Source organism: Hyalella azteca, unplaced genomic scaffold (genome assembly GCF_000764305.2).
Source record: "Hyalella azteca isolate HAZT.00-mixed unplaced genomic scaffold, Hazt_2.0.2 contig9145, whole genome shotgun sequence".
Taxonomy (NCBI): Eukaryota; Metazoa; Arthropoda; class Malacostraca; order Amphipoda; family Hyalellidae; genus Hyalella; species Hyalella azteca.
In genome coordinates, this window is record NW_025939222.1 from 630 (window position 1) to 25,660 (window position 25,031).

General features: G+C 38.8%; 2 protein-coding genes across 2 annotated transcripts; one reads left to right on the forward strand and one right to left on the reverse strand.

The window, feature by feature from the left end:
- The first annotated feature begins 2,077 nt into the window (after positions 1 to 2,077).
- Positions 2,078 to 5,689, forward strand: LOC108679416 (39S ribosomal protein L12, mitochondrial). Its single transcript, XM_018168035.2, has 5 exons — positions 2,078 to 2,223; positions 3,436 to 3,544; positions 4,098 to 4,256; positions 4,514 to 4,645; positions 5,120 to 5,689. The coding sequence occupies exons 1-5, from the start codon at positions 2,162 to 2,164 to the stop codon at positions 5,234 to 5,236; spliced, it is 579 nt and encodes a 192-aa protein (XP_018023524.1). The 5' UTR covers positions 2,078 to 2,161; the 3' UTR covers positions 5,237 to 5,689.
- Positions 5,690 to 10,486: 4,797 nt separating this feature from the next.
- LOC108679417 (carbohydrate sulfotransferase 10) lies at positions 10,487 to 14,225 on the reverse strand. The gene is made up of 3 exons (XM_018168036.2): positions 13,866 to 14,225; positions 12,526 to 13,272; positions 10,487 to 12,220 (listed from the first exon to the last, which is right to left on the reverse strand). The coding sequence occupies exons 1-3, from the start codon at positions 13,959 to 13,961 to the stop codon at positions 12,035 to 12,037; spliced, it is 1,029 nt and encodes a 342-aa protein (XP_018023525.1). The 5' UTR covers positions 13,962 to 14,225; the 3' UTR covers positions 10,487 to 12,034.
- Positions 14,226 to 25,031: the final 10,806 nt, after the last annotated feature.

Genomic DNA, 25,031 nt, shown 5'->3' on the forward strand with positions numbered 1-25,031 from the left:
TGCCAAATTTAGTCACACAGCATCGGAATATAGGGATTTGGTAGATTTGCATTCTAAAGGCTTTTAAATAAATATGGCAAGACTTTGTGATGTTTCATTGTTGCTGGTACGTAGTGCGGTGTTTTGAGAGTCACGTAAAGCAAACAGAACTCGAGTAACGCATACGGTTATTTTTTTATAGTTTTCCTTTCTCGATGGGTCCTTAATGTGTCGGAATATACCGCGTTTACCCTATCCTAATTTTTCAAGATTTAAGCAAAGTTCTTTTGTATGATAATACTGGTATCCGGACCATGATACTCTACTCAGTTTACTGGTCTACTTAAGTAGTTTAGTTATAGGACTCAAAATCTAAAATGAACTTGAGAGAGTTGAGGGAGAGTAAAAAAAAACTCTCTACTTTCAACTTGCTTTGCCAGTTGCCACTATGCTGAAGGCCTGAGGCTGAGGTAATGCTGAGGGCCTGAGCTGAGTGAGGCCAAGTAATGCTTAAGGTGGGCTGGACTTAAGCATAACATAGGGATTTTCATCTGATCTGCCATCCTGCATCATTGTACTGCCACTTTTGCCATGGGGCAATATGGATAACTTCCAAGGCTCCAAGAGAAATGTCATAAAAGTGTGACTTCAGACTTCTGACACTCAATAATACCTGTAGATAGAAGAATGAATTTGAGATGAAGATGATGTACTAAGTAATTATTGCAGAGTTCAGGTGGCCAAAGCAGTTAATAGTGACTTCTTCGCCTTCAACCCATCACCAACCAACCAATCTGGCTCTAAATAATACCATAAAATGGGGTAAAAAGGGATGGTTTTGAGAGTTTTTTGTTAATAACTTCTTACCATGAAACATTTCAAAACAAGTTTAGGCTCATTTTATAGCTCTTTGCGAGGGCTATCGAATGGCATCTTCAAAAAAATTCCATATGCTATTTGTAATGTGCCAGACATAAAAATAAAACTGTCCCAATTTACCCCTGGGAACGGGTAATCCAGGACACTTGCAATAAAAGTCAATTTTAAAACGTTTGAAGCATGCAGAGTGTACTCATTCATTACTAACAGTACTCTGAAGTCCTCCTCTTTCAATGTAGATGATCTAGATGTAAAATAAATGACATTTTCTGTGTCTTTTACTTGTTTTTCCTTTATTGATATGATATTATCCTATTCATTAATTACCATATTATTAATGTGATATTACTGTATCCATGGACATGCCATTGAGCATTGACAACGACCTTGTCCACTGCAAACTTCATATCAGCAGCCATGTAGCATTTCTTCTGTATCTGTAAGCTTGCAGGATGGTTTGTACTTTCGCACAATTTTAATCGAGTCAAGTGATTCACTCGATTGTGAAAAACAGACCTGAAACAGAAAATAATGTTTTAGTGACAACCGTCATAAGTTTTGGAGAAATAAATCATCGTTTAGGTCAATTACTTTTCATTCTATGATGCTAGGTGCACAATTTATATTTATAGCATTCTATGTACAATTATGTGACGACCGATGATGCACTAATTTTTCAATAAGTGCAATTTTTTTTGCTGAGAGAGCTAAATATAATCAAAATCCTTTGTTATTGATCAATTTTTTTGATAACTGGAGCCTTTGCTAACTGAGGTTCTACTGCAAATGCATTTTTAAGGGTGTCTTTAATTACCCCGTTGGGGTGTCCCTTTTTACCCCGTCGCATGGAAATGGCTGCCATTTTTTTTTTTTTTTGGATGAGATAGGCAAATTCCATCAATTATGTTTTCAAGCTGACACCTGGGTGCAACTTTTATGCAAGTAAAATTTTTTAATATGGCAAATATTTTTTTTTTTGCTCCAGACTTTAGCAGAGGTATTTTTCCAAAATTGCACTTTTCACACTTTTTTCAGCAATTTTTTAGAGATAGTCAATGTTTGATTTCTTGACTTAATTTATATATAATAGATAGTAAAAATGTTGAAGTTTACGCCACTATTTTTAGTTTTGCAATATTTTTATTAGTTTAGCTGCTACAACATTTCTATGAAATGTGGGATGCGCGTCCCGATTTACCCCGCCTGTCCCTTTTTACCCCATTTGACAGTACTACTGCTTTACAGATATCAGGTTGATCTGTGATTTTCTTTTTGTTTGAGTTTTATTCTATAATTTGAGGTGATGACAAATACAATGAAGTTGTTGAACCTGATCCGTTCTACTCCCTATACCTGCATTGTTCGGTAAGTTCTTTTTTATATTTAATTAATTTACAAGTGTTTTGGGCATGACCTTAGAAATATGCCCTATGTAGATATCACTAAGGTTTTATTATATTTGTCTTGGTTCTACACTTTTATAATCTAGTGAATTACACTATTTTACTATACAATATTATACTATACCACACACAAAAAGTTATAGGTTTTTGGGGAATTTCCTCATGCAAAATGAGTTTTCTGATACCAATGGACTGCACAGTACCATCTCAATCCCAATCTGCAACATTGGGTAGAATTTTTCAACTTTCTTTAAACTTCAAACTTTCTTTTGAATGCTCATATTTAAATGTTTTGGCATGGCAGGTGGTGATGCAATTGATAGATCAATGGTCAGATAATTAGTGATTGACTGAGGCATGATAAGGAAGCCTCAAACACAAACAAAAAGCTGTGGTGGGTCTTTTTGGGAGGTGATTTCAAGTGACCATAAATGGTAACTTCCCCTTGAAAGGGTTAAAACAGTGCACAAAACAAAATGACAAACATTTAAAAAAGTATAGCCAACTAGTTTGTGACATAGCAATTATGAGCAATGAAGTTTAAACCATAGTAAACCAATCACTCTGTGAATCAAGAATATTTCACTTATTCACTGAACATGTGTAGTAATAGTGTCACCTCAGATAATCTGGTACATTCATATAATCACAGTTGTGAAAGGTACCTAAGCCCATATTTTCTCACTACTGGCACTGTCTCCGACTTATGTGATTCATCTCTCATTTACCTTCATGTCTTTCATTTTTTTCAATTTTATTCAAGTTTTAATGTCATTTTTATAGTTTTTATAGACTGCACTTCCTGCTCTAAAATGGCAAGAATTAGTGGCATGTGTGTGCCTCAGCAATTGAGTTGGTTTGTTTTAGAAAATTCCATTATTTATCTTTGGACCAATCATGGGGGAATCTGATTGAATAAATTTCTATTGTTGCATGTTTAATAAATGAAAAATATTACATTTCCTTTTTCCATTTTTAGCGCATTTTCTCATTTATGGAAAAAATGCACTATTGTGCTCGCCATGTCCGTCTGTCCATCTGTCCGTGAATTCAAGTTTTCGTCGACGAGAAATGCGCTCTCTGTCACTCACTGCAGTGAGTACTGAGTTATATTTTTTATTACATAACCAACACTCTATTATCCTAAAATATAAAATGTTATTCTCTTTTTCAGACAAGCTACTGGGTGTCCTGTGCAGAACAGTGGTCGGCGATGTTTTACTCAATCTCATGTTGCTATGACAGAAGTTTTGGCTCGACCAACTCCAGAAGGAGAGAAAAAGGTAATTAATATTTGTAAGAAATTTTAAAATGAGCAACTCCTGAAAAGTTTTATTATTAATCAATTTGCACCTTTTTTATACAAGTCGAATGTAAAGTTATGCACGAATGGCCTAGTTCATGTTTCATTTTGCACATTTCTTGCATAAATTTGTTATTGTATCTCCCTAAACAAACAACTCCAGGTTGCTTCATCTTTTAAATATCAACTTATTTAAATGTCTTTATCTGGTTTGAGTTCACTTCTTTCAACTTGCTATTGGTTCCATACTTATTATGTTTTTCGACCTGCATTTCATTCAGAAATTCTACATAATAATAATGAGTTCTAGAACTTATTTTGTTTACACAGGTTTACTCTACTCATATTGAGAAGATAGTGACATCTGTCAGCTACCTAACCTTGATTTTGTTTATGCAGGTTTACCTTGCTCATATTGAGAAGATAGTGAATGACACTTGTCAGCTAACTCTTATTTTGTTTATGCAAGTTTACCCTGCTCATATTGAGAAGATAGTGACATCTGTCAGCTAACCTTAATATTATTTATGCAGGTTTATCCTGCTCACATTGAGAAGATAGTGAGTGACATCTCTCAGCTGACCCTGCTCGAGGTGGCTGACTTGAATGCTGCCCTCAAGGAGCGTCTCAACATTCCTGATGCTGCTCCTGTGGCGGCCATGCCTGCAGGCATGATGGTTGCTGCTCCTCCTGTGAGAAAACTCAATTATTGTTCCACCTTTTATTATCTATTCTTAGGTTTGCTGACATATTGTTAATCTTAGAAAGTCAATCAACTTTATGAATTAATTTGTTACCAAAATAGTGAAGCCTTCAAGTTCATTAATGATTAGTTTTAGTATCATGGTATATTAATATTCAATTGTCTACTCTCTTCGTGATTTTTTGTACATTTAATTTCATTCTGTTTAGAACTGTGATAATAATGATGTGGTGATCTTTATTGCAGACTGAAGAAGACGAAGCTCCCAAAGAAACGCAGACAAACTTCTCAGTGAAGCTCACTGCTGTTGATCCGGCCAAGAAAGTCGGCGTTATCAAGTTCATCAAGGGTTGCATGGAGGGCTTCAATCTGGTCCAAGTGAGTGGCTATGTCTTCCAGATCAGTTTATGCTCTCGTTAAAAAGTTGATGTGTATTTATAGTCTGACTCAATGAGACATATTCTCAATCTTGGCTGTAATTTAAATTTTCTCTACAAGTGGAAACAATTGTAAGATACTATATCAAGCATTTTGATCATGAATGTATGTATAAATTGTGTTAGTTTATGATGTCCCTCAGGATGCTCCAATTGTAAATCAATTCACACTTCCATCAAGTTCTGTGCTCTTCAATTATAAGTTTTATATTCTGTTTGTTCTTTAGTTATTTGAATCAATTTAGAATGCATCTTATCAGAAAAGTTTTCTGTCAATCTACGAATAATTAATTATCTGACTAAATCAGCCAATCATTGGTTCCTTTTTCTCTTCTTGATTAATATCGGTTGGATAATATTTTCGCTTAAGTATATTGTTCGGGATAGCGCATTATTGACATTGTTATTCGTGCAGGCAAAGAAATTCGTGGAAGAGCTGCCGGTGCTGGTGAAGTCTGATCTCGGCAAAGACGAGGCTGAGAAACTCAAGGCCGATCTAAACGCTGTGGGAGCTGATGCTGTCGTCGAGTAACTCTCCTCAGCTCTCCCATAGTTAAAGCATTTCCCACACAAGAGTCTCAGTTGACAACTTTGCTCACTTGCGACACGAGAAAAAATTGAATTCATGTCAATCAAAATTCACTGTCATGCTGTGGCCATTTCATTGCATCTAATATTCTTCATTCACGGAGCAGCCTGTCCAAAAAAGCATTGCATTCGGTGCTATGCATCGCCGAGTTTTAAATAGTTTAGCTTCAACTTCTCAATTCCTATTATAGAAATCATCATTTCGACATACTTATTGTATGTTATTTCGCAGAATGAAGATCACATAGCAAATTAAATCGCATTTGTTAGCATTTGAAACCTCTAGGCTGGGCTTGACTTGTGGGAACAGGCGCTCTTCCTAAATTTGAGCTTTTGAGCATTATCTTGCCATTTCAATTTTGATTACGGAAACGAATATTAAAAAAAACTGTACATTGTATTGTTTTGTCATAAATTAAGAAAAAGTATACCATTCATTAGCCTTTTCTCCGAAAAATTTCTTTGCAGATATTTTAGACGGTACTGAAACACAACATGTTTGATGTTTTGGGGTTTGTTCTCTCATCACATCACATTTCAGAGCGAGTTGAGACTTGTACATTGGCATCAAAGCTCCTCAGGGGGGACTTCTGACGTGTGTCTGTGCTCGTTAGAAGTCCTTGAACATTTCGCGCTCTTAAGGAGATTGTTCCTGAGCGCCCCACCGCTGAGCTCGCGGTGTCTGACTGCAGATCTCAGTTGTGGGGTTAAATTATTATGTAGGTAGGATTCCTTACATTTCCCTTCTCTGTCTCTCTCGTGCGGGCGGCCGACGTCCCGTGTAAGCGACCTCTTGTTCGAGTGTCTTAGTTTCTGTTGCTTTTCACCTGTCCCTCCTTGTCACTTCGTCTCTTTGAGATGCTAACGCTGCTTCTCTCGAGCCAGCTTCAGCGGGCTGGACATCTGAGACCTTCGCCCCTTGTGGGTGATGATTAATTTGAAATTTTTGAATAACTGAGACCTTCCGCCTCACAGGCTTTGTTATATTATGACTTCCGGTGCGAAATAGCCTGATAGCTGAAGCGCTAGCAAACCATTGGCATCAAAGACCAATGTTTGGCAAACCATTGGCATCAAGTAACCAAACCAGTAGTTACTTGGCATCAAAGATACAAATTAGGTGCGAAAATCGCTTTGAGACTAGATGAGTTCGTTCCTTATCTAGCGTAGTCGCCTGCTGCACTGCCGCAGTGACGTCGTGACCTGTTGTCTTCGTTTCTGTCCTGATCTCTCGTGCTCAATGCCGCGTCAATTAAGTTTTACGTTGCTCTTTTTGAGCAACGGCGTGCTGATGGGCACTGTTACTCTGTGACTGTCTCCATTTGGCGACGCGGGTTTTATCTAGGGGTTGGAGATACATTCTCATGAGGAATTTAAAGGCAAAGAAAACGCCAAGAAAATTCACCATATCGATTTTGAATCGATTCAATATCGATATGGTGAATTTTCTTGGCGTTTTCTTTGCTTTTAAATTACTTGCGAAAAAAGCAGACTGATAATGTAAGTACTTACTCATGAACTCAACTCGTTTTCCACAAATTTATCCTGACGCTTAGTGGGAGCCCGATATCACAATAATTTATTATTTGATGGCAAATTTTTCATCGTTGACAGATATGTATATTCCATCCTGGAGCGTGAACGTACGAATTAGACTGAGCCAAAGTTTCATGAACGAAAACGTACTCTAGATTTTCAGAAAAGTAAACGTAGCTCCATCCGTCCTGAACATGATCGGAACTAGTTCTGATACCAAAACGGCGTCATGGTTCTGTTCTAACCGTTGAGGCAAAAGGTTCTTTGTGCTGAGCTCCCGTGACAGTAACCGGCTTCGGCCGGCTGCTACGTCATCTTTCTGGAAGTATCTTCCTCGAACTTTGAAAATGCCGTGCTGTCTCGCTCCGAGGCGTTGAGCCGGCGAATGGTACGACCAGCTATAAAGTGAAGTTTAACTCCTGAAGACCTATAAATGCTCCCGGCATCTACTAACTGCAAAATTTGTTACAAATATTTTAAGATGCCTCCATGTGTGGTTAGTGCCCCCTGGTTCGTGGTTAGTGTCCCCAGGTGAGTGGTTAGTGTCCCCAGGTGAGATGGTTAGTGTCCCCAGGTAGTGGTTAGTGTCCCCAGGTGAGTGGTTGGTGCCCCCAGGTGAGTGGTTAGTGTCCCCAGGTAGTGGTTAGTGTCCCCAGGTAGTGGTTAGTGTCCCCAGGTAGTGGTTAGTGTCCCCAGGTAGTGGTTAGTGTCCCCAGGTGAGTGGTTGGTGCCCCCAGGTGAGTGGTTAGTGTCCCCAGGTAGTGGTTAGTGTCCTCAGGTAGTGGTTAGTGTCCCCAGGTAGTGGTTAGTGTCCTCAGGTAGTGGTTAGTGTCCCCAGGTGAGTGGTTAGTGTCCCCAGGTAGTGAGGGCCTGGAGTGGGACTATCTGCCCTGGAGTGGGGCTTTCTGCCCTGGAGTGGTGCTCTCCGCCCCGGTGTGGTGTCCACTTTGGTGGCCCCGTTCTGCAACCCTTCAGCCATTGAGAAATCTTGAGTTTTCTTTTTCAAGACGCCCAATTTTGTACCTGAAAACAAAATTCAGTCAAATTCCTTGAACTATTCTGACGTGGGGCCGCATTGAACAAGTCTTCAGAGGCTCCCATAAATTCCAATTAAAGAAAAAAAGAAAAACGGCGTCATTGGTGGGAACGCCATGGTTTATCTACACAATTTTGCTTCTTCCTGAACTAAATGTTCAAATTCCTACGTATTTTGTCACTGTATGGTTGCTAATTTTAACGATGATTTAGTGGGAAGTTGAAGGAACCAACTTAATAATCCCAGCATATATGTAATCGGCTACGACTCCACGGATTTTTATTCGAACTGACGAATGAAAAGTTTGCTGAGGTAAAATTAATAATAATAGGTATTACGTAAAATCTGTGTCATCGCGCTAAAATTAGAATGCATAGAAGATGCGAATGCAACCAGTGAACGAAGCCGAACTACGTGTCCAGTTTTGGCAATTGGTGAATCTAGAATTCTAGATTGACTTCCTGGCAGTAGTAAAGCTGCGGGAATGCAAGTACCGCAGATTCCGTGGATCCAACGTCGGCAGTCGCAGAGAAGCGACCAGACGAGCCACCAGATTATACTGTGGGACAAAATTGTTAGTCACATTTGGTAGTATGTAGAGCTGCACTTGCAGGTTCGTTGACGAAAGCAGCACAAGGTTGGGTGCTGCTATTTCAGAAGACAGGACGAGAGCGACTGCCTGTTTTCCAACATACTAATATCATGATTAGCGCTTTTACTTCGTAAATTGGAATTCGATCGCATTTTTAGTTTTTACTTTATTTTACTTACCGTCAAGAGTTAAGTTGATTATTTAATTTCAACTCTAATTCAACTCTTCCGTCCGCTAAAATTTATAAATGCTCCGATTTCTATTCACGACCCCGGTAGATCGATACTATCGTTTTGCATATCTAAGTTGTGCGTTACACAACTCGATAAAGAGACAATCACGCGATAGTGCATTTAATTTCGCTGCTCAAATTTCTCCATCATTACTTCAGTGAGAACCGTCGTACAAATAATCATAACTAAATCAAGTAAATTTTCCAGCGAACTTGTCGATGGGCCGTTTCACCGATCGTCATCCGATGTGAGAGAAAATGTTGCTAAAAATTCTATTTTCTAATTGGTTTGCTTATTTTGAACTTATTTGACAATGCAGTCGAGTGTGAGCCTATTCTCTCGTTTGGGTAATAAACTCTTGGGTAGATATGCACATATCTCAAAAGTCGCCACGAATTTCGCTTTAGTCAAATTAGTCATCAGCCTTCCTAGGGTAGTTACAAGGCATGTTCCCGTGACTTTGTCCCATATGTTTCAATTGAATATATTATTTGGATGACATTTCTTTTTCGCATAAATTCTTGCGGGCCACACTGTAATTAGCAAAGAAATCAAATTTCTAAAGTTTATCTCGAATTTATTTCAACGTTTTTCTCCAAATAAATAAAACAAACTTCAATGAAAATTGTCATCGTTTTAGTTTAAAATGAACATGAGTACGGACTTGGGTGGAGTGAATCAAGTGTGTCAAAATCCACTGTACATGTTGGAAAAAAGTATGCAAAAGGGTTATATATTAAAAATAATTTGTGAGGAGCTAACATTTATTTGTAGGAGACCAACATTGACAGCTCAGGGGTCTGAACTGGTGGGCGGCGCATTGATTGTGGACGATGTTGAAGATTGAAAAGGCTCCAGCTCACGACGGCTTTTGCCAAGCATAACGCATACTTGTCGCTTTACTTATAGAACACATCAAGCCACGTTATAGCATTGATTGCGATGTCTCTGTAAATGACGGGTGCTTACTACCCTAACAATATTTAGAGCCGAGGGCGGCTCTGGATTAAGTGACGCCTACGACTCGGGGAGTGGAACATATATATAGTCCACGCAGCATCCCTATATATGTCCGCTTTTTGGTCTACATTCCGGTACCCGAATCAGACAGCTACAAGCGTCCGGTCCTTATTCTGCCAACTCTTGCCCTACTCTCAGGAGACTGTAAAGTCGGCAAGAAGGTTCAGACTATTCACTGATAGCGATCAGTTGGCCAACTGAACCATAATAACTCTAACGCGAACATAGCAACTCTGGAGCGGAGGCTGAAGCATACCCCGAATTTTGTTAGGGTAATGACATCTATATGATGTTCATTATTATTTTATTATAAAACGTCCATGCGTCACTGAACAGCATGCGACCTGATGATTAGAAGTAACAGAAATCCCTTATTCTTTTCCTCTTAACAGTGACAAACAATTTAATAGCAGCAAAATATAAGAGTAAACATTGTCTAGTACATAAAATTGCAGTATTTCATCAACTTTGGCCTGCACCTCGATCGCTTTTTGTTATTTGGATTCGTATAATAATAATAATAGGAAGGTACTTCTGCACATGGTTCCCTGGACTCCATTTTTAAAATATAATTCTGCTTGTGAATATTAATCGAATTAAATTAATGGACATTGTTACATTCGGCGTTCTCAATACAACTCTATTAAATATATATATCTCTATATATATTGCATATCATTATCAGTGTAGTCTTTATCACACATCTCCACAACAACTTATTGTATCTAGAGAGTCTATATTGCATTGCAATATTGACTCTATTAAATATATATATATAAATTTTTGTTAGACAAATTAATCAGTGTGGCAACTGGGGCCTCGATCATTCCTAATATATGAACATTTCCTCTTCTTCATCTATGGACTTGAACTACGAGCAAAATTTAAAACTATTAGAAACTATTGTAGGTCAATTTAATTGATTTTCGATCCGATCTACACGAGAATATTTCTCACCTGATATCTCATGAAGGTTATTAGTTTATCTTTCATTGACCAGGTTTGATAACTACAACAATACCGTTCAAATTTTGAAGCGAACCACTCTTTTTTTTTTAAATTATGTACCTAATTTATTATTCCATCGATCCCTCCCACTCGTTTCTGGTAAAAACGCTTGCATTTCTATTCATTTTCAAATCATTCTGAGCTGGGGCTCCGTATATTTTTTCGATGCATTGTGTTGTCAGTTAATTAGCTCTTATTTCAACAAAGCTTTCGCGAGAGAGAAACTTTTGACCCAACTCTGATCCTTTTAATCTTTTTATTTGTCTGTCAATTTTCAACAAAATGCTAAATAAATAAGCAAATGTGTATTTCCTTGTATTTTACTGCATTTTATCAATAATCCATACTTTTATCGCAGGTAAGTAGCGTTGCGCTCATAGCGTCCCGGAATTCATTCCTCTAAGACGTGATTATATATAGTTCCCGTATCAATATATAAACCACGACATAAATATTACAAAGAGAAGGTTACGATGAAACACTGGTACATTCAATATTAAACTAGGAACTGGACCCTGTTTATCATAAGTAGATAAAATCACATGTACAAAATAATGTAATCCTGACAAAATCAAATTTGAACACCTATTCCTTGCATCACTAGAACTTCCTACTTTATAATGAAACTTTGATGCGTAGCGCGATCTCCTAAGAGTGATGCGACGGTGGTATAATATAATGATAATAGTAATACCTAATCTCACCCAAACGTTCCCGGCCGTATTTTTTCAATGAGCCGGACCGCAGCCATTGTACTGCCTTCATAGCTACAAACGATGCGTGAAGGTTGGAATGGCCGTACACTAATACTGGTCGTACTTCGGAATGGTTACTTTGTCTTCACCGCTATGCTCGTCGCCGTACCCCAGCTGCTGATCGCCGTAACCGTACTCCTGTTCGCTAATAATTATTATTGCGCGGGATTCGTTACTTGACTGTTCTAATTCCCGGCTTTATAATCTCTGAACGTTGTCTCTCTTCTTCTCTCGAGATGCTTCGTTCACTGCTTCAATGACTTTGCTATTTATTTTAATGATGTTTTAAATGAAATTTTTACGATTCGAATTGTCAGACAAAAATTGTCGTAATAAAGAACTGGTGAGACGCGTCATACGTAGCAAGTTGTAATGTGGTCCGGCTCCGACGTGTGTTGTCAGTACTTATATGTAATAGTCAGTACGAATGGGCATTGCCCCTGCTGTTCTATGATGTAAGTGCAACGTTCTGTACCTTTCCAAATCTGAGTTGTTCGCTATTAAATATTTCTACAGCTTGTGGCGGTTAACGTATTTTCGGAACGTAAAAATGTTAGCTTGATCACTGAATATACTCGTAATACTCAATCCATGAGTGACCAGATATCAAAAAATCGTCCTTATAGATATCCACGAGCCCATCCAGCTGTGCTCGGGAGAGTTGACTATAATGTTCACGCACCTGCGCACTATAGTTGTGCTCCGACGAATGCTCATGTTTTAATGGATAATTTTGTAGCCCTTCCACCTGCAAACAAGAATTAGGTATTGTAATATCATGTTAAACTATAGGAATGCGCCAAAATATTTGATGCACTATCAAATTCTATGCGCTCTATAACATTAACATATTTAAATAAATTTTTTCATGTTAAAGTTAGATCTGAAACTCATCACCTATCTTGAACCTTGTATTTCACCACGCTCGTCACATTTTATTTACGAACGGCGAAACAGCGTCCTCCCTCCGTGTGCATTCTGTTTGTAAAAAAATCCTTATTATCCATTTAAAGAAATATTTTTTGCATTCCTGCCTCAAAACAAGGTACTCACATGATTCAAAAGGAAGTTTTGTTCCTCGGCGATGTTTTCAAATGCAAGAACGTAAGTGAAGTTCACTTGGCACAACGAACAGAAGAGTGTGTAGGGCTGCCAATGTTCATCCAACATTTTGCCGGCAGCGTACTGTTCTAAAATATAGTCCACGTATTGAGGAAACGTTGGGAAGCATGGCTTAGAAGTTCTTCTTTTCTGTTTTGTCATTTTGCAGCGAACTGAGTGATAATATCTTTCTTCTTTGCCTGCGATCTTGTCGAGATAGCTAGATAGAATTCTTTGGAAAGGCTCTCTAAGAATAACGAAAGAAGTGTACGACGGGTCGTTGAGAACTTCTTGTAAGTCTTGCATGGAAGGGCGTGGATATGCTGTTTTACGAGCCAGCTCGACTTCGGAGTTCTTTCTCACATTCGGATTTTTACCTGCCAGTGTAAGGAAGTACGCAAACCACGAAGACGAAGCTGATTTGAAAATACTGCACCATACAATTTTAAACTCCCTGTTTATCAAGAACTCTTTGTGGTTCAGAGGCACGGTTTGGGCACGGTTGCTGACTTCATGTTTACAAACTCGATTCATGAACTTTTTTCTTGTTAGAAACAGTAATTGCATTTCTTCTACGTTCTCGCGTCCATCTTCATGAGTGATGAAGTCAGACCCGCGATACAGCCACACGCCGAGTTCGGGGTTGCTGCGGTTATCTTGCTGTTCTTCCTGTACGATTAGACCCAAATGCTGTGTATCCTGGAACAGAATAATCACATCATGTACGTAAATTATGAGTGTCTCTTTTTTCTTTCTATATTTATGTGATCAGATCATTATACTATAGGTTAATTCGATCATCGAGTGCCTAACCTAATTTTAAGTATATTTCGGAGCTCTCGTGTCCTGTAAGTTCATCCGCCAATCATTGACGGCCTTTCAATTCAAATCCACCAATCACTGACAAGAAAATAGAGCTTAACTACTTACGTTCACTTAGCGCGTTTTGAAAGTATGGCCCCTGCTCTTCAGTTCAAATCTTTGTTTCATGATAAGAACAAACATTTCAATCTGTGCAGATAAATTTAATGACAATTTTTCGCGTGATGGTTAAAAATACGAAGTTTGAGTCTGTTGCAGCAATCATTAATGACGTTCGTTGATTTACGGCTCATTGACTCAAGTATTCATTGGAGAATAATATCATACAACTATTATGGACGCCGGATGAACACAGTTAAATTATAAAGTAAACTTAATCCTTGTATTATATTTGTCTTAAAGAAAAACTGAGAAAGTTATTTTAATAACGGTTTTTAATCAACTCCGAATCAATGAACCTTTCATCTCACCTGGTTAGGTCCGTCCACCATAATTGTCATCAGAACGGTGACCACTAAAATCGTGCATAGTACAAAGCGTGTCAACCTCAACAGCTGTCTGGCCATTGTAACATTGTACTGTATTGCATTGATAAGTTCTTGGTAACACGGCCTCCCTACTGCATTGATTCATCCGTATTACCACGGCTCCTAATCACTCCTGATAACCGGCGGCTAAATTTATTTCGTGGCCTTTGATGCGCCACCGGCAACTGCGGTGCACATCAATTATCTTATTATTTTCCTGGACCAAGTAATTACGCCATTTGCACTCCCAATTTTAATACGATGTGATCGTTTATTTTTTTAAATTTGAATAGATTTAAAGTGAAATATTGAATTCAGATTTCACACTAAATTCAATGTTTTATCTGTGTTGTTATGAAGATAACTAATATTAGTTGTGGATTAAATCTGGCATGTTCCTATAGAGTTGGTACAATGCTATGAGGCAATGCAATCTCATTAAGTGAAACAATCGTATAAGATGGTGCAATTCCATTAGGTGGTACGATGCTATTATACCAGATGGTGCGATCCCATATGGCGATGTAAGCCTACAAGGTGGTGTTCCGGATACACGTTTATGCGCCTCCAGATTTATTATATTTATACCTTAACCTGAGGACAAGGATTTTTAAACTAATGCGTGTGGGATAAGTAAGACACCATCTGCCTACATAACTTATCTTAATACGGGGTGGTTATACATTAGTAATACTATTCAGGTATAGGCTAAGAATTCGACCGTTAGGACGGAGTAGCTCGAACGCATGTTCGAGTTACTCGATGTGATTGTTAGTTACTGGGGGCCTTGCTAAGTTTCCCAGCCATTTATAAACTTCGTACTTCCGTTCACCGGGTTCTTCTTGTCCTCGTTACACATACTCAGCAAGCTCTCAGTGACTCAGTGTACTCAAAGTTAACTAGGTCTGCTGGATATACACATGAGAATTTGTACCCTAAAACTACTCTCGGACACCCCCCCCCCCTGGGAGAAGATCGTCCTCGATCTTAATCAAAACCAAGAGAACATTAGGATTGATCTATTTGCTCACACCGAGGCACTGCAATTAAATATATTGAGTTTGAATGTATATGTCATGTACATTAATGATCGGTGATCTTAATTTAATTAGGCAGCAAAGAAAATTGCTTGTACAAAATTGTGCATCTTCCTCTTAATCATAAAATTATAATGATATGATCGCACCAGAATTGTCAAACAAGAAAATCAATATTAGCAAGGGTCTGTTTCAGTAATTTTATTACTTTGCTAAAGTAAATACCAGCAAACTAACCGACATGTTGGCTTGAATAATGGATTAGCTACAGCTAATATAATCGGAATAAGTTTTCACTCTTTAATTTGACAATAATTTTATGAGTAGGTACACTTGATAATAGTTGTTTAAAATCATTTGATCCGCGTGCTTTGAAAATTCAGTGCAGATTATTGATATTAATGCAATTATTGCAATTATTTATGGTCTTTTCACTCTTGCATAACTCCCGCAAAACTCGTGTACGACGTGAAATTTAATTTATAGTGAAGCTTTACTTCGTCATTATTATACATTCATGTATTATACATCCATATCCAGTACATCCAGTATTATACATCCATATTTATATATATAGGGCATTTAGGTTAGTTATGCCAGGTCTTGGTGGCAGATACTCAGATCTCTCAATCTCTGAATTATTAAAATTCAATTAAATAATTTAGCCCTATTTATCTCATATTGATTGTTGAAGGGCAGCAATTATTCATAATATTTATTTCAACTATAGGGATGAAATGACATATTAATCAAGAATCATACAATGATGATAACAATAGGAAATCATTATGCGAGATGAATCCCTCGTCAGACGTCAAATGTAAAATAGATTTTGTTCGATTGTACGTCATTAACATAGTATCGGTTATACGTCGCTTGCGCATTGTAGCGTCGCTGCGTATTTTTATAAATATAATGGCTGATTATAATACGGGTCCATGTAATCTCTCATTAAAAATTACCTTGTTTGAACCTTTATATGACGTTATAACAGTAAGCATCAATAATACGTCTGGTTCATCATTGGCTCGGGCATTCAACAATATACGCTTTGCCAATGCATATATTCATCAATGCACGTTCCGTAAACCCCGCATTTGTCAACGGATACATTCGTCAATGCACGTATCCGTAGATACACGTGTCCGTCTACTCTATACAATTATTTGTCAATGCACGTACCCATCGTTCAAGGACGTTTCCATTGCTTTTTCACAGCCTTCAAGTGTAGGTTCACGTGTTGCGCGAAGCACTTCTGAACACTATTCTTTAGGATATAGTTGTTGTACATGCGTTATATAGTTAGTTGTCTTTCTACGGAAGCTGTCGACTCAGACAGACATCTAAAGCTGTCCTCTCAGCGTTTGAGGCAAGTTCTCAGTGATACAGTGGGTTCATAGCTAATTAGGTCTGCTGGTAAACATACGAGGATTTGTATCCACAATCTAATCGCGGACAGTGGCACGATCTAATGAGGTGGCACGATCTTATGTGGTGGCTCAATCCAATAAAATGGTACGATCATCTATGGTGGCACGATTATATGATATGGTATGAATAGAATAGAATAGAAGTGTCGGCGCTGAAGAAATAGGCCCATGGCCTGTTGCCGATTCTTGAACTTTTCGTGACTTGATTCACAAGGGATCCGGCCTTTGCAACCCGATCTTTCCATAACTGACGATTGATTGTGATAGCTGCTGGACTTACTGCCTGGTCCGTAATTTGCTAGGCATTTTAAGACTGAACATATGCTCCTGCATAGCTTCGTCTAGTCTTATTGCCTGGTCCGTAATTTGCTAGGCATTTTAAGACTGAACATATGCTCCTGCATAGCTTCGTCTAGTCTGTTTTTGAAGATGATCGTTTTTGAAGATGATCTCCTATATGATCGTGATCCTTGCACGATATAATGAGGTGGCACGATCCAATGACGCGGTACGATCCTAAGTGGTGACGCGATCCATTGAGGTGATACTATCCTATAAGTTGGTTTGATCCGATCTCCTGCCAACAAATCCAAAAAGGTATAAGAATCGGCCACAGCCCATAGCCTATTCATCAGCGCCGACACTGCTTTTATGCCGTGCTAAAGAAGAGATGGGGTTATTAAGCGCAACATTGGTAATGGATTAAATTTCCAGAACTGGAGGCTCTTTGTGGTCTGTTGTCTCGCTTGCATCAATTGTGCCAATCGCTAAATTGGTTCGGGACCAACCGGACCATATAGCAGCGCAGCTATAACTTATACACACTTAAATGATGAGAATATCCAACTAACTATCCCGAGCTACTGCTCTTATTCAAGCAATACAACAATCTCTGCTTTCAAGCTACTGCTTTTTACTGGGTTGCGTAGAAGTCAAATCTTTCGATTTCTTTTAATCTCTATTTAATGGAATGTTATAATAAACTATGTAAAAATTGAAAAGTTTGATTTATAGGCTCTCGGATAAACAGCAACAACGTATTTTAAGGGAATTTTTTTGTGGAATTTGATCCTACCGTGTCCGTGAAATTTCTTTCCCGTATAACTCATTCTCGGCGTTATGTGATTTTATTGAGTAATAGATTATTTACGCAGACTTCGAAAATAAGAGTCTCACCTTGCACGGTTATCTGTTTTTAAGGATAATAAAGTGATTCATTATTTAAAAGATAAGGCTGAAACATTCCTATGTGCACCCTTTCAGAGCTCCGCTAATCATACCAACTGAGCTACACTTCCGTCGAGCAGTAGCTTTTGTTGGGGTTATTCTGTTCGTCGTTTATTTCAAGTCGACAAGCAAGTATAGTTATACGAGTGGGCGTTTTCTAACTCAGACTTGTACGTAGGCTCTACGAGCTTCAAGTTGTATTTTGCAGTTTCGTGTATATGATCCAGGCTAGAAAAATATGTTTAATATAATAGGCATAAATTATTTAACATACGTTGAATTATTTGGGCGGGAGAAATTCAACAATCAATCTCTACATTAACATACGTTGAATTATCTGGTACCATCAGCTAGACATTTTCTCTGCATATCAATTCAACAACAAATATGTTTGAGTTGTTCGAACTTTTCAATTGCGGGTCATAGCGTAATTTTATTAAGATATGACGTTCTTGTATTGTAATGGAGAATTCAGAATATCGGATTTGTGTTCGATCTCATCAGCGAATCTTGTGAGTGGTTTCCATTTTGGTGCTTATTTGCAAAAACTGCGTACTTGCTCATTCATAGAGCCCGGCGGCTCTTTTCATATTTATTCCACACAAATAAGTAATTATAGTCTCTTTTTAATTCCCGTCCTATTCTAGCATACCACTGATTTTCAAGTTAAAAGATTTTCTGCATTGTATCTATGCAATTAATTCTTGATTTTTCATATTAATGTTGTGTTTACTTATTTCAGTTATTTTCGCTCTTTTTGGCATTTCATTTGACTTGAGGTTGATATAAATTTTCTAGTTGCAGAGCATGCTTGGAATTATATCTATTTCTTGTTGTCATGCGCAGTTTCGCTGGTGTGTATACACTTGATGCATATGATACATTGTATTATCCGCATCTATGATTGTATAGATAAAAAACAATTATTGGAAATTACAATTCACACAGTTGCAGTTTTAAATTTTATCCTTACAGATTTAATTCACTTAATTTGCATCACAATTCAAAGCTGTTCCACTGACAACACAATTTCTCTCGTGGACTCGCGACGGGCTCAGCGCCTGCTCTCAGAGACCGTATACTCGGCTATGCCAAACAGCCACTGACACGTGGAGGCTCTCCTCACTCACATCCACACCTCTGTCATGCCGACACTGACATGTGGTGGCTCTCTTCACTCACATCCACACCTCTGTCATGCCGACACTGACACGTGGTGGCTCTCTTCACTCACATCCACGCCGCTGTCATGCCGACACTGACACGTGGTGACTGCCACTGACACGTGATGCACGATTTACGTCCACTGCTCTGACAGGCTGCCACTGACACGTGGTGCACGATTTACTTCCACTGCTCTGCTAGGCTGCCACTGACACGTGGTGCACGATTTACTTCCACTGCTCTGCTAGGCTGCCACTGACACGTGGTGCGCAGACTCATATCCATTCACCTGAACAGAAGGAATCACCCCATTGAGGGAATGGTTCCGTATCGTGGTTCAGTGATAACGCGAATCTCACTTATCTGGGGAGACTTGGGGAGTTATATAACGGGTTCATTATTCTTAAAGGTTTCATTACTCGCAAATTTGGAGCATGGATCGAAATGAAATGGGAAAGATCTAACCCATAGTCTTTTCCTTTCTTCTGAGGCTTATGTGATTGATTGATTTCTTCTGAGGCCACTGTGATGCGAGTTAATAGACTTCTTAAAAGACAATAAAAAATTTGCCATAACTAATACAAGACTTCATACCCTGAACTTTATTTTACGTCATTGTTCAAGAAAAATGCGGGAGTGCGCCTACTTACTCTTACAATTTATCGATCAGCAGACAAAATATGTTTGGTTTTTATCTAGTGACGAAAACAAGTAGCTATCGTCAGCTGTACTGATAATAATAATCAGAGGCTCGTTGCAGGCTCTGACCTTCAATCTTAGTGACTAATTTTGCTCCTGCAGAACTTTTATTCCCTCTGATGTTTATTGATGCCCTCCCTGCACTCATTTTTAGCGCATTTTCTCATTTATGGAAAAAATGCACTATTGTGCTCGCCATGTCCGTCCGTCCGTCTGTCTGTCAGTCTGTCCGTCCGTCTGTCCGTGACCTCAAGTTTTCGTCGACGAGAAAATGCGCTCTCTGTTACTCACTGCAGTGAGTACTGAGTTACATTTTTTTCAAATTCTCTGCTACTCATGTTCACGTTGTATGAATACGAGTATTTCTGGCCACCTATACTACTCAATTGTAAAATTTTTTAATAAAACATTTATTATTAGAATTTTTCAATGTTTTTTGTGTATAAATTTTTATTGTCTATTTTCCTTTTTCAATTAGTCTTTTCATTAACGTTTGAATGAAGTATCGCTAGCTCCCTTCATCGAGCTAATTTCACCATCCCATATGCATCAATGATGAATGATGATTTATTTATATCCCATATGCATCAATGAACGCGGAAAATCCTATGGATTTTATCTGAAGATTTTACATGCATTCTTTCCATTTTTGAACTGATGGTGGGGCTGTTTACCGAAATGTTTGAAGATATGATGAATTGTGTTGGTCAATTTATTTATTTTGTACCTTTTCGTAAACATTGCCTCACTTTGAATTGGTCAGTTTTTGTAATTCACAATGCTCCTCGATCTATCGAAAATTTTAAGGTATAACTAATGATGCAAACTCTGGATCGAATCAGCAACCGTTTGTACGGTTGTCTGGAACAGAAGTGTTTCTTTAGAGGCAGGCACAATGCATCAAACACCTAAGTCTCTTATATCAACTCGAATGGTTTGCTTTCACAGATGGCTTTGGGAGCAGCGTCCTCTGGCACTTATAATAGGTTCCTGTTATCCTGAAGCAACGCACGAGAGAAGACAGGGTATCTTTAGAGGCAGGCACCATACATCAAACACCTAAGTCTCTTATATCAACTCGAATGGTTTGCTTTCACAGATGGCTTTGGGAGTAGCGTCCTCTGGCACTTATAATAGGTTCCTGTTATCTTGAAGCAACGCAGGGTAAACACGAGAAGCAATAGCAGGAGCTCGCATTCAAGATGTAAACTGCCGACGATGAAATAGGCCAAGGAAAATTATAAAAAATGTTTTTTTTTTTACATGAGAATATGAGCCGTAGGTCTTCTTTTGTTCAATCAAATCCACGCCTATAAGATCCTACGTGAAATATCCTCTTGTATATTTTTGACCCTTTGGTGCCAGTTAAAAGGCAAGTTGTTATATGGAGAATTTTATTAAATCTTATGTTACTTTCCTTGCATGCAAATAATTTCTCAATAGCATAACTCGTCTTCAGACCTGCTCTCTTTACTGCTCTCTATTTTGGCCTACTTTGCCTATCCATAGGTCGCCTCTAGAAACATTTGCATTGGTTGACGTTTCAATGCAACTTTGTTCCGGCCGGGCCCTCAATTTCGCTTGCAGCCAACACGCGAGGAAGACAGAGAACCTCTGTGACAACCGATAATGTCAGTAGGAAGACAATGAGATTTCACTTCTCTCGCATAAAAGAAGCTTTTTATTGAGAAATGAAAATTATCTGAATCGATATTCCTCGCGACAGATCCAGAAACTCTTTTATTACAAGCTACAAGTTAAATATTTAACGGCTTCAATACCAGAAAGAATCCTAATCATGCGCATGACTCTCAACATTCGTCTCTGCCCGTTTAAAATTTTCTTGAAAATTCGAAAATTTTGGATGCTGCTGAACCTGACTTCGTTGCGAGTCATATATTCTTCATTCAGGTACCTATACAGTAATAATGATTGCTCATACGCGTTGTGTGAGCAGCGACTGGCTGATGAAGAACATGCGGCGGGCTGAGCAGCAGACGCGCGCCGCGGCGCCAGCCTCAAGCAGCGACTAATGACCGTGAGTGAAGGATTAAGGATACAATCGTATTGTGTTTGATACAAAATTTGTATTCTGTATTGTTACTTAACCCTCTACCGCCTGACTTGAGTAAGCGGAGCAATATTGTCATTCAAGTCTACACAAGAAGTGAGTGCAAATGACTTACAATGATGGTTGCCGCCACGTACAATAACTTCAACTGTTCTCTGTTGCGTACAAACGTCATCAGGTTGCTACACTCAATAGTTTACGTATAATTTAACTTGAAATTTATGTTCCCGGAAAGTGACATACGGCGGTCAAGGGTTAACATCGGTGTACTTATCTTATCATGATACTCATCAGGAGCTGTGCGTGAGCACCGTGATTTCTGACATCGCCACATTCACGACCCGTCTCAGGGGCTGCCTTTTTGCCTCGTTCTCATATTGCCGGTTGAATGGCCGGAAGACACCCGGAATCGATTCCTGGGGTACCGGTGATCAAACTGGAGATCCGAGAAATGAGATCCGGGAGTCCCTAGAGTTCCTGGAGGCTGTGGCCATAATCCGGCTTGGTCGAAAAAATTATTCAACATGTTGAATAATTTTGCCGGTACGCCAGGAACCATAAAAATCCGGAACCCAACCTGCTCTTCCGATGCTATGTGAGAACCAGGGCTCCCAGCGCTGGGTTTTTCCACCCAGATCTGGGTTTTTTGGCCGTCACCTGGGTGTCTGGGTGGATTTTTCTTTTAATTGGCAAAATCTGGGTTTTTTCGTTAAGGAAGTTAATTTTAGCCAATAATATAATTGAAATATTCTCAATGACTTAAATTTGTTTATGCAGTAAATACATAATGAATGGAGCAACGATCTAACCGTCAGACTGTATATTTTCCCTAGCTGAGAGATGGTACTGGTATTGTATGCGTTCATTACCAGTATTGAACGCGTTCATTACCAGTCAAAGCAACGGTTCCCAACTTCTCGGCGCACACTGCACAGTACCGCGCTCGAATTGACAAGTGACAAGTTATAGTAGTGTCGTGCGTTACGTTGAGCTTACTGTTGCTTTTGTACCTTTGAACATTGATCGTTTTAAACATTGAGTTTCAATCAGAAAATTTCAGACTTCATGCGTTATATTCTATGGTGTATTCTGAATAAAATGACATTTTGAGTTAATTCATCAGAGAAGAGGCCATTCAATCCACAAGTGCTTCATATATTGATCCAAGTGATAAATCATTACATGAGCATGTAACCGATTTATATTTGGGTGGACGTTGCATGAGAGAGTTATATTTGCTTCCAATCGGGGAAAATCACGTTAGATTTTAAACGGATTGTTTGAAATTCTTAGTTAAATTCAATGAGTTGTGCTTACAAATAAAAAAAAAGATTCCCGTTAGAAGAAGATGGCATTGTTGCAAATTTACATATATTAGATCCCGCTGCCTCAAGAGATATTACTAAATCTCCCAGTTCCATAGTGAACGTAGCACAGAATTTTCCCCATCTTATTCCTGAGGATGTTCTTGACAAACTCGACGATGAATGGAGGCTCTTTCGGCAGTTTAGCGATGTATCTTTAAACTACACTTCAGTCCTTGGCTTCTGGCATTCACTGCGTAACATTAAAGACGGGATGAATCAACCAAAGTATAGAACTCTGTCTAGTTTTATGATAAATCTAACTATGTTGCCTCACTCATCCGCTTGTGTTGAAAGGATTTTTTTTTGCTCGTTAACCACGTTAAAACGAAGCAAACAAACTCGCTTAAAACTGAGACAGTGACAGACAGATTATTAGCACGGCAGTTTCTTGCGAGGAAGCAACAGAATTGCTACACATGGAAGCCGAAACAAGAGTTGGTGAAAGACGTTGTAGATGGAACCTGCTTCCATATGATATGAACAGCGTCCTAAACAAAAAAAAAACAGAGAGAACATCAATTTAGCAGCAGGCGAATACTTATAATTCCACCAGAAGTAAGTAAAATTACAATGTTTTTGATGAAATTCGTCGTCTGGGTTTTTTTCCCACGAAATCTGCAGAATCTGGGTGTTTTTCAGCAACCATCTAAGTTTTTCTCAAATTGTTGGCGGGCTCCGAGAACTCAACCGGCACGGCCGGGGGACCAGCCTGGAGTACCGGGAGGGGTGAAATCGACCCAAAAAAGCCGCAAATTCTGGTTATATGGGTTGCAGTGGCTAGAAATCCACAATATTATTTATCAAAATTAACTTACCAATTCTATAGCAATTCTGTTGTCTTGTAAAGCCTTGGCCATGTGTACATACTCTCCCATTATGTTGACAGCCTCTGTCAATATGACTATCCTCTGTCTCTGGCTTGCCACGATGTTGCCCGATCTGTTGTGCTGCTTGAAATGATGAAACCATACACACACCTGGACTTTCTATAGGAAACAGGGGAAGGGGCGGGCCTAAATATGCATAACTTGAATGGAATACCGGGAAAAAGCCGGGCCTATACCCTGGTTTTACGGCAGTTCTTACTGCTCAAACGGCTCTACCTGCTGTTTTACCGTTTTTTCCGGGAATTCCGATGATCTACCTGGAAATGCGGGCGGCATACGGGACTACCGGCAGGCTCCCGGGAGTACCGGGAATACGTTGCCAGCCGGTATAGCGGTATTGCAGGATTTCCCGGCTACTGAAGCCGAAAATCCACTACAATAAAAATCCTTTAACCACTGCTATAGTTACTCCTATGATAATTTCCATTATAATAAATTTATCATAATGCACTGATACGTCGTTGAAGTAGTAGTATACCTAGAGCATTTCTTTAATAATATCCATGATAATCCGTTTTTTTTAATCCACTAACACTGATTTTTACTCCAGCACTGGCCTATTCAGTATTCAGGAACTAGTGAAAAAACAGGATTGATACGTACTAGCATTAACCTGGCATGGATTTTTTATTAATCCATTATAATTAAATATATTAATTATTCATAATAATAAATTAATCCACTAAAACCGCGCATAAGCGGCATACCTACCGGGATGGATTATTCTATTTATTCATTGATGATCCTTGACAATCCATTGATTTGTCCTTATAACTTCAGCGTTAGCTTATAACTTCAGCGTTAGCTTATAACTTCAGCGTTAGCTTGTAACTTCAGCGCTAGCTTATTACTTCAACGTTAGCGTATAACTTCAGCGTTAGCTTATAACTTCAGCGTTAGCTTATAACTTCAGCTTTAGCTTAAAACTTCAGCATTAGCTTATAACTTCAGCGTTAGCTTATAACTTCAGCGTTAGCTTATAACTTCAGCGCTAGCTTATTACTTCAGCGTTACCGTACCACTTCAGCGTTAGCTTATAACCTGTCTCTTATACACATCTAGATGTGTATAAGAGACAGGTTAAAAGGCAAGTTGTTATATGGAGAATTTTATTAAATCTTATGTTACTTTCCTTGCATGCAAATAATTTCTCAATAGCATAACTCGTCTTCAGACCTGCTCTCTTTACTGCTCTCTATTTTGGCCTACTTTGCCTATCCATAGGTC